General features: G+C 40.1%; 1 protein-coding gene across 3 annotated transcripts in view; it reads right to left on the reverse strand.

Moving 5' to 3' along the window:
* Positions 1–10,774, reverse strand: part of LOC114547798 (histone H4-like) — a 74,090-nt gene extending 63,316 nt beyond the window's left edge. For 2 of the 3 annotated variants that reach the window (XM_028567217.1, XM_028567218.1), the window contains exon 1: positions 10,216–10,774. In XM_028567217.1, coding sequence (XP_028423018.1) covers positions 10,218–10,481 — 264 coding nt within the window. In that variant the 5' untranslated portion in view covers positions 10,482–10,774 and the 3' untranslated portion in view covers positions 10,216–10,217. The remainder of the gene's footprint in view (positions 1–10,215) is intronic. The other variant, XM_028567216.1, reaches the window with a different exon arrangement.
* Positions 10,775–10,994: the final 220 nt, after the last annotated feature.

Raw genomic sequence — 10,994 nt, forward strand, 5'->3', positions numbered from 1 at the left:
TTCAATGTCATACATGGAAGTGGGAGAAGTCATTGTTCCTGCCGAACTGCACAATCAGTTTATTGCTCTTATAGTGTAATTGGTACCATGTGTTGTCCAATACATTTTTTTAAATGGAACTTTGTCACTGGCATCAGTTTATTAAGTAAACATCACATGTATATAGTGGATAGAAAGCATTCAGTCATAGTTCTCACAGTAACACCATTTCCTGAAGTCAACATGACAGAGGAGTCTTCTGCCTTCGTTGTTAGGCTGTCACTCATAATACCACGCCCCTCTGAGTTGAAGCCACGCCCCCACGCAAAATCAGGGCCAAAAGTCTAAAACAAAAAAAAAATTATCTGAAAGTGAAAACAGATCTGAAAAAAAAAAAAAAGATTTGAAACCGAAAAATAAAGATTTGAAGGCGTAAAAAAAATAAGTTTTGAATCTGAAAACATGAAATGTGGAACTGAAAACAAATATTAAAGTGAAAAATGAAAATTTATAATTTATTCAAAATAATTCCAGAATTTAATCTATATTTTATTCAAACTGAAAGAAAAATTGGTACACTTATTTTAAGTTTGAATACATGGTTTTATTTTTTCCAAGTTTTGACCAAAACTTAAATTTTCAATTTCAAGCTTTATTTTTTCAACTATATATATTTTTTTCAAATGAACAAAACATTTGGCCCCGATTTAGCTCCATACCTCCCCCGCCATTTATAAAGTGTATAAAACCATTCAGAAGCTGCTGGAGAAAAGATGCAGATGAAGATTGCTTGAAGTTAACTTTTTGAAGAAATTGGTTCACTGAGCAGCAACATTATATTTGGACTAATACAATTTAAATGTATTTAATAAGTTACAATAGTATGAATGTGTACGGTGCTTTGATATATAGTGGATAAAACATTTTTTCTCACCCTTAGGAAAGATTTGCAGATTTTTTAAATGTAAAAATGTAAATGTCCGATTTGTTCATAGACCCCTATCGACAGCACCAAACTATATATATATATTTTTATAAAGAATTTACTTTAATTTCTGACTTTCATATTTCCTTACAACATAAATAATATATGCTGTCATAGCCTTATGATGTGATTGTCATATTGTCTCGACATGTGCACATGCACTTTTTTTTATTAATAATTAAGGGTTTTGTTAAGTTTTCATGATTGATATGAGCAGAGCTTTCCATAAGCGTCGGCTGCCAGCCGTTGCGATTCACTATGCATGAACATTTTACAACCACTATAGCTCCCGCTTCAAACCACTGTTAGTGACGAGACACGAGCCTGTCTGTCTGTCAGTCCCGTTCTCAGCTGAGATGCTGCTTGTCCTGCCGAGCAAAGAGCGGAAAATTGTCTTCAGTGTTTTGATTAGCAAAATAATTGATGACAAAACACATTTAGATTTGCACTGATTGCACAGACAGGGAACGTCCTCATTACACAGGCTACTTCGTAAAACGCCAGAAAACACGGTGGCAGCAACTTCATGATTGTGCAATAAGCATTAACAAGTCCTCTGAAAATGCTGCATTGCATGCCCCCCGGACCACCCCTGTACCCCCCCGCTCCCAACGACACAAATATATTTACAGCACCCCCTCCCGCATTATAGTTCCAACGTCGCTGTACTTGTTCTATCTTTGTGATCTTCCAGCAAACAAAAATCCAGAAAAAATGCTTAAATTATTATAATTGAATAAAACAAACACCCTGATTGCTTTGTGGAAGCACCTTTTGCATTTAAAACAGCAGCAAGTCTTTATGAATAAGTGATGTAAGTGAAGAATACATTTTTTGTGATTTAACCTCTAAAGCATATTTTGTTGCACTGTGTACCTATAAGGCATGTCACAACTTGTTGAAATATGTAAATGTAGATTGTACTAATTGTTTGCATTAATCTCCATTTCAGGACCACATAACCTCATTTATAAATAATGGAAAAAACACCATCTTGTCTGGAACGCATTGTAACTCTGGCCACAACCTTTTATGAACCAGTCAAATTTTACAGTCCTTCCTATTCACCGAAACAGGTTTGTCTGTCAGCAGGATGACAGAAAAACTACAGGCCCAATTTTCACAAGACGTATTGGATGGGTGTAGCATGGCCCATAGAAGAACCCGATACATTTTGGAGTAGATCCAAATCACGGAGCAGATAGACAGATATTTTTTTACTTTGATTTATTTAGTGAGGACGTTTAGCTGTTTTCATTAGGTGTCGGAAAAACGACTAAACATACATGAATATCCCACCCACACACACACACACAGACACCCACACAGTTGTTTCTGTGAAGACTTACCAAGTTTCATAGAATCAATATGTAGCCAGATCAAGTGTGCTTCATAAAGCCCTAATTACTCCTGAGTGGGTGAGTGTTCCAAGTAAGTGGCTGTAAAAGCTTTTTGTCAACTGATGACTGATTTTCCACTTGGGTTCAAGCATTACAATCAGACTTGTTCCTTCCTATTATTCAATGACAAGGCCTCTGCCGTTTTAGCAACTTCTTACGGTTTGGATTATTAGTTCCATAGTTGAGTCTCACCAGAAGTAGAACAAAGCTGTAGGCAGTGTTACTTTGTGTTGAAATATTGGCTTAGTGTGCACTACAGGACCTTCTTAGCGTGTAGAAAAATTCAAACGTGGTTTCACAAGTGTGGTAGATAAGGCTTACTTCAGCAAGGTCACCAAGCTATCAGTATGATTTATGTGGAAACTGAGCTGCTCCCACCAGTTATGTAGCGGTAAGTAAAAAGATGGCTTAACTATATGAAATCCTATACCTGAGCTCAACAATTAGCAACAGAATATGGAAAAACATCTGCAGAATAGAACTCATTAGCATTTCCTTTCCATATATTACATAGTTGTGATTATTATATTCTACTTAGTGTTAAATTGATTTACTATGGATTTTATCTCATGCATATAGTAGAGTAGAATTGTTCCAAAAACAAGACACAGGAATATTTGCAGTTTCAAGCACTTACTTTAAAACAAGAGCTTGCTGTTTTCTCAGTTAGGTTGATAAAGTCACAGGCAAAAACTGTAAGATCAAAATCTCATTGATGTCAATTGGAAGGGATGTTTTTTTGTGCGTGTTTCTCTGTCTGTTAGCACTGTATGCACTTTCATCTACCCTAATCCCATATGCAACTTTTTAACTTAAATCATGGCTGTTTGTGTTTTTAATGATGTGTTATGTCAATGCGGAGCTGCTGAACTGCTTTCTGTTGTCTGTAAAGCAATGACAAATAAACTATTCTATTCTAGAGATATGTTTATGACTTGCAAGTGCTCAAGTTGACGGACAATTCAAAATGGTTGTATGATTGCAGAGTTGGGTGTTAGAAATACTGTGCACTGACCTCATAACACTAAATCCCATTAAATGTTCTTGAAAGATGGGTTGTGGCTGATGTGAGCCTTCCAGTTTGTTTGGTTTTCAGGTACTTCCGTATAATTAAGTGCCAAATCAGATATGTCTCCATTTTCAGTAGTAATTACAACTTTTTTATTTAAGATTTTCCGCCCTTTAATGGATAGGCCAGTTAGATATGAAAGGTGAGAGAAAAGGGGAAGACACGCAGGAAAATCATCACAGGTCAGACTCGAACCCTGGACCTTCTGCGTCAAGGAATAAACCTCTATATATGTGCGCTTTCTCTACCAACTGAGCTAACCCTGCCACCGTAGTATTTACAACGTTGATGTTCATTCACAAATCAGAAACCACTGAATGCGACATGAACATCACGACCCTATCACCAGACAAAAACATCATCGTTCGACAGTTCTGCAAAATATCAAATTACGTTCAGTGCCAATGTTTTGAAATCTCACAATCTACAAAATCTGCGCAAGGCAACTATACGCTATATGGTTCAGGTCAGTGAAAAATCGGGATTAAGGCAACATGTCTAAGTTGGCGTGGTGCAACTACTGTATGACACTCGGTTAAGGTTATGTATGGGGTATGGGGTGGTCCTTTAATTACAAACTGTCCTCACCCAGAAAATGACCATAAAGGGTTGATTGTTGATTGATTCAAAGTGCAAAATCTGTAATTGACACAGTCTGAGCCTTAGCACTGCAGGTAAGCTCTCCTCTTTTGCGAGAACTTTGAAAAACATGGAGGCAGTTCAAGCAAGATAGAGAAGAGTAGGAGGAGAGGACAATAACAAAGAAAAGTACCAGGCAACAGGCTTAAACATATTTCGGACGACATTGGGACCACTTTGGTGGAGCATGTCATAAATCATTGCCTGACGATAAGGGAGGCTATGCAGAGAGGCCAGCCCAACCTGAGATGCTTGCATCCATAATACGGACATTTACACTGGAGCACAGGTATGTCTTAAACTTCCTGCACTAGACTGTACCTATGTTATCGTTGCGCTTCATTCTGCATCACAGTACAGTCCTACAATATTAGGTATAAGCTCCTCAGTGAACAAAAAAATAGGTTTAGTTACAGTTTTGATGTATGTGTGTGTACAGTATGACATTGCAGCATTTAAACAAGCACCTACCCCAATGACATCTCATGTTCTGGTGCGGCGGGGGCCCCTTCCGGTCCTGTAGCATATATAGTTTTGAAGGAATATGTCTGACCCAACCCAACCCTCACCCCCATCCTTGTGTAAAAATGTAGACATTGTAGTCCTGTGTTTTACATAAATCACACCATATTCAGGGTACAGCAATGTATGCATTTTCTGTTATAGAGAGTCCAGGGGCCTCATGTATAAACATTGCATACGCACGACAAGGTTGAGTATGCTGCTTGTCAAAAAATGAACTTGCTGTGAGAATGTGCGGTCCGTCCACAAAGTGCCAAAACGCCATCTACTTTAGTTACTGTCTATGACGCAGTCTATGAAAAAAACATAATTATCTGGAGTCTGGTTGGCTTGGCCTGGACTCAGGTTCCACATTAGGCCTATACACTTAGAAAATAAATGGCATTACATCAGTGGGTTCAAACTGCTTACCCTATTGTGCATAATTTGGACTGACATGCCCTGACATGCGCCGCCACTCTTCTCTTGATATCCACTTCATAACCAGACTTTTTTTTTTTTGTTCTGCCATGGTTCGGTTCTCTGTGCATACACCAACCTACAACAGAAAATCTGCACACTGCGCAGATTATCTTGTATTGCTTATCCCAGATGACAAACCTCCAAAAAGATTTTTTTTTCCCGGCCTCCACCTCAACGATGGGCATCTCAATCTCACAGTCGGTGAAGTTTTTATTTATTTATTTTCTCGTGTTTTGCAGCATTAGCCCTGTAATTGGACAAAGATATTGTCGGGGCCCATCTATGGTCATTTGCATAGTAATTTATGGTATGAGGCAAGGCAGGGTCGGTGGCTCGCTCACGTGTATAAAGGAAAGGTGCGCAGGCCCAGTTTTATAAATGTGACTATGTCTGAGTACGTACTTTTCAAGTTTTTGTGCGTACGCCATCTTTTAGTATGAAAAGACAGGACTTTCACCCAGGAGACCGCAGTTCGTGTCCCATTCTTGCCCCGCGTGTCAGAGAAACATGTATTTTAGAACCCCACCCACGATCTTTCCCTAAACCTAACCGTCCGTTTTTGTGCCGCATGTCGTTCAGTAAGTCCCGAGCCAGAGCGTCCAAAAGTGACGTCAAGAGTCCCGACGCTAAAGGAGACTTTTAGCGTGAATAACAAATGCCAAGCGTCCGTATTTTACGCGATGGGAGAGTGACAGAGATGGCAAAAGTACTCACTTCCCGTACTCAAGTAGAAGTACAAATATTTGTGTTAAAAAATACTCTGGTAAAAGTAGAAGTACTGATTTAACTTCTTTACTCAAGTAAAAGTAACAAAGTACAGGCTTGGAAATTTACTTAAAGTATAAAAGTAAAAGTAGCCTTGCGAATGACAACCATTTTTTATGAAAAGCTGCCTGGACCACACAAATCTAACTAGAGTGGTAGATGAAAAACTTCAGTGGACTCTTTTTATGCCATTGCCTACATTTTAAATGGATGTCTGCCAATAGGCCTAAAACATGACATATATGATTATTGTGACAGAGACTGGGACTCCAGGTTAATAAGATTCTGACTGAGTAGTAAGATAGAAATCACAAATCCAGTTTCTCTTTTTTAATCTTCCCCTTAACATTTAGAGGAATCTGCATGTAGGCTATGTGTGTGTGTTCTCAAATATGGCTTCTGGAATGAAAATCAAGGATTCAATATGAATTACTAAACAGACAACAAACAAACATCCATACTACTAGTGCTAACGTTACCACCATCAAGCCACAATGATTTGCCGCAAATGAATGCCGCCGAATCTGTCGAGTCGTTGCATCAAGTGCAACGTACATATATTCCCATCCAGTTAGATCCAATTAGATTGAATTCGGTATTGATGTCGTGAAAAATAATAACGGTAACTCCAGTGAAATTATTTGAAACTTGTTAGTTAGGACTAGATTAGAACTGTATTTAAAGCTGATTCTGGTTTCCAACTTTGCCCCAGGTGTGTCTGTTAAAGGGGTAATAGAATGCAAAACCGATTTTACCCTGTCATAGTTGAATAACGACAGTTTGGTGGGTAAATAGGACATACATAGAAGCTCAAAGTCCCACTGATACCCCTTTACTATGAAAATTTCATATTTTGAAACTGCCGCTGAAAACGGGCAAATCCCAACAAAGCTGGAAGTTGACGTCAACCTCCCAAAAACCGGAACCTTTGTCAGCCAATGGGTGTATTAAGAGAAAGGTCATGCCCCAACATTTACATAGGCTACACAACTGACCTGAGATCAGGTAGTCTTCCGAATCTAGGTCGCCCAGATCTCTGCTATTCCATTACAAAATTCACTTCTGAAACTTTTTTATGCGAGAAATCAACTATGTAAAGCTCAAATATGAGCCATTTTACGAAAATGGATGGCTAATTGCAAATTTTGTCCAAGTGTGTGTCGGAATTCAGCTGCCGGTGCTGCCTGTGTTGCTGCCTCGCCGCCCGACCTGCATTCATTCACACACCCCGGCCTGCTCTGAGGTACTTGAAGCTCCGTCACGACTGGCAGCCCACAGCACTCCATACCCGCGCAAAGTCACCGTTTTTTGGATAATGGACTACTAAACGCTGGTGCTCTGACAGACGCTGGTGCCCCTCTTCCTGCTAGCTAAATGCCCGGTGTGTGTGTGAGTGAGAGCACGGTCAGCGAGCTTGTTATGCCAGCAATCTGTTACCACAGGTTCCAGTTAATCTTTTAATGTGTGTAATTATAATGTGTTGAGTTATTTAAACAAACGATTGGGGAAATAAACGCTGCTTGTCCGCGAGTCTCATTGATAGAGCCTGCGGCTGGATGTAGCTCTATCAATGAGAGCTAGCTCCTCTAGAATTCCTCTGAAATTCACAAATATTCATTAACTTGAAATCAGACACCGTTGTTAGCTTTATAAGACATTTAGGGAGATGTTGTATAAGTGGCGTGATGAAATTCAAACTGTAAATATACAGAAATTACGCCAAAAATGAAGCTAACTATCCGTGATTTGTAGCTAGCTACACATAGCTAAGATTGAAGGGACAGTCATAGCTAACAAAACCCCCACTGTTCACAATAATTCATTAACTTGAAATCGGACACCGTTGTTAGCTTTATAAGACCTTTAGAGATATGTTGTATAAGTGGCGTGACAAAATTCAAACTGTAAATATAGCTAGTTATGCTGACAGCCAGCCAAGATTAACTGGAACTGTTGTAAGAGATTGCTGGTGTAACAGCCTCGCTGACCGCGCTATCACTCTCACACACGGGCCATTTAGCTAGAAGGAAGAGGGGAGCTGCAGGCCCTGGAGCTCTGTCAGAGCACCAGCGTTTGGTCCATTAACCCCAAAACGGTGACTTTGCGCGGGTATCGAGTGCTGTGGGCTGCAAGCCGTAACGGAGCTCAATCGAGCTCAGAACAGGCCGGGGTGTGTAAAGGAAGGCAGGCCGTGCAGCGAGGCAGCAACACAGGCAGCACCGGCAGCTGAACTCCGACACACAGTCTTACCAAATTTGCAATAAGCCATCAATTTTCATAAAACAGCCCATATTTGAGCTTTATATAGTTGATTTCTCGCTTAAAAAGTCTCAGAAGTGAATTTAATAACGTAATAGCCCGACAAACAATGTATAACTTTGCAATGAGACCTGCTGTCGAGTCTCCCATGTGTTTCTATGTAGTTTGCTCAAACCAATCAGCGCGTAGCTCATTCTGAATATTCATGAGCATACCATATTTGGAAGAAAAGCTCTTGTTCCAAATAGAGCCATATTCACAGGGTAGGTAAGGGCCTAATAAAATAGCATTCGGGCAATTTTCAGCCCAACCAATGTTACATACCCCATTAGGAGACCTTAAGGAACAGTGTAAAATACCCTATATAATCATTCTATCACCCCTTTAAAACACAGACGGAGACAACTTCTCTCTTTTCATGCTTTAATAAGATCAAGCAACGTGCAACCTAGCTAACAGGTGAAGAACACAAGAATCACTAGCTAACTTACTTTAAGTTTGCAAGAACTATAGACCAATACAACAACAGGCTTACATTAACTGACAACATGAGTTATATGAATTACAGTTCTCAAGGACGCACACACACGATCTAACTGATTATCCTCTTTTCTCTCACTTTTTGCGTCCTCTATTTTCCGACATGCACTCACAATCACTCCTGATAGACGACCTTTTGTACAAAACTAAAGTAACGAGCCAATTTTCTAAAATGTAAGGAGTAGAACGTACCGATATTTGTGTTAAAATGTAAGGAGTAAAAGTAAAAAGTCGCCACTAAAATAAATAGTTAAGTGAAAATATCAGAAAAATCTACTTGAGTACAGTAACAAAGTATTTGTACTTCGTTACTTCCCATCTCTGGAGAGTGAGAATGTGTTGTTAGGCGCGTCACGTTGGGTGAATGGTGCCTGTAGTGCAAAACGCTTTGAGTGGTGGCTAAGACTAGAAAGGCCTTACATAATTACAGTCTATTTGCCATCAAAACACAGAACAGTAACTGAGGGATTCAAATTAATCACATTTAATGAATATGTAATCAATTAAACTGCATCATACCCATCAGATTAGAAGTAGATGACAATGACAGCATCTTTACAAAAAGCTAATTTTCAAAACAGGTGCAAGCGTCACCTTACATACTAATTATATTTGACTTCAGTATGCTGTTTAAAGTGTCTTTTCAGGGTCTTGACTCCAGCCCCTCCCCTCTGTGAAGCGGCTGCCGGCTCGTTTTCATGGCTGTCGGCATCATTTGCTTCTCCCTTCATCTTATTTATGTATTCTGGTTAATTGTCTCTGTTTATATTCTGCAATGTGTTGCCCTTTTTTTTTTTATTCTGCCCACACTCCTTTGCTATTCCTGCCTCTTTGTTCCTGTCAACTTGTTCCATCAAATCAAAAAGCATCCCTCGCTCCCTCCTTCTCTCATCCTCCTTCCTCTCACTCTCTCTTCTCTCACGCTCTCTGAAAACAAATTGTATTCTATAAATGTTAATTAGCATGCCATGGTCTAGGGGATAAGAGTAATGGTGTACATGGGGCGCTGGTGGAGAAGAATTCATTACCACCCGAGACACCTGCTAGATTATAAACAAGCAGCAAACACTGATAATGCTGCTGTTTTGCCTGTCTCACTAATGGAGAAGTTTACAAATGGACTTTTAAAAGGAAGAAGAAAACGTATCACAAACAGAAAAGTTTATAAGCACAATATTTCTGTGGTTATTATGAGGGCTGTCGCATTGATTCAAATATTTAATCGCAATTAATCGCATGATGGTTCATAGTTAACTTATGATTAATTGCAAATTAATGACACATTTTTGGAATACAAGCTCGTATTTTCCGAAAATAGTTAACCAAAACGTGTTTCTGAAAACACTTTAAGCGAGAAATAGGCCATGCATTTGCTGAATCTCTCTATATTTCAGATCGACAAAGGTCAGTTTCAAAGATTTCCGTCAGCTTTTGAGAGGCGCCGAGCCGGCCGCTCCTCATTTGCATACAATTATCTGGATTCAACTTTATGCAAATGAGGAGAGGGCGACTCAATGCTATCAGAATGCATTGCACGGCTGCTCCCGTAGAAATGAATGGGAAGCAGGGAAATGACGCTGACAATGGACACACACCTTTAAGCTCTGAAGCCGTACAGGGTGCGGCCCTGCCTCTTCGTAACGTATACCACATCCTCGGAGCTCACCGTCTTCCTCTTGGCGTGCTCGCTGACGCCGTCACAGATCATGTTCTCCAGGAACACCTTCAGCACACCGCGGGTCTCCTCGTAGATCAGACCGGAGATGTGCTTCCCTCCGCCGCGGCGAGCAAAACAGCCGATGACGGGTTTGGTGATCCCCCGGGTGTTATCACGGAGAACTTTACGCTTTCTGCTAGCCATCCACAATGTTACTGCTGCATCACTTCCTGATTTCCCAAACTGCGGAGCAGACTGGGGCCCAAATAACCAACACGGTCTCTCACGGCAGTTCGTGAAATGGTCACGTTCTTTTTAATCTATTAATAAGTGTTCACAGGGACGTTTTTGTCGTTTTTTCCGTGGTGGCCAGCACAAAATGGTCTATACGGAGATTAACGGGGAAAGCAAACGCCACACCCCAGGGGACGGCCGCGGGTGGCACGCAACAGTAACGGGATGGCGGAGGTTAGGTTTAGGAAAGACACAACGGGGAAAGGACGCCTCACACACCGGGATACGGCTGCTGAAAATGAACCTTTTTTGCGCTTTTTCAGATGCTTTTGATGCTTTTTTATGAAAACAATTTTGTCACTTATATGCACCACTAACACCAACTTGTGTTTGTTTATTAATACATTTTACACAAAACAAACCTCATTTATGTGAAATTATACCAAAAAAAAGTGTTAAAAAAGGCATAAATTATTAATTATT

This window comes from Perca flavescens, chromosome 21 (assembly GCF_004354835.1).
Source record: "Perca flavescens isolate YP-PL-M2 chromosome 21, PFLA_1.0, whole genome shotgun sequence".
Taxonomy (NCBI): domain Eukaryota; kingdom Metazoa; phylum Chordata; class Actinopteri; order Perciformes; family Percidae; genus Perca; species Perca flavescens.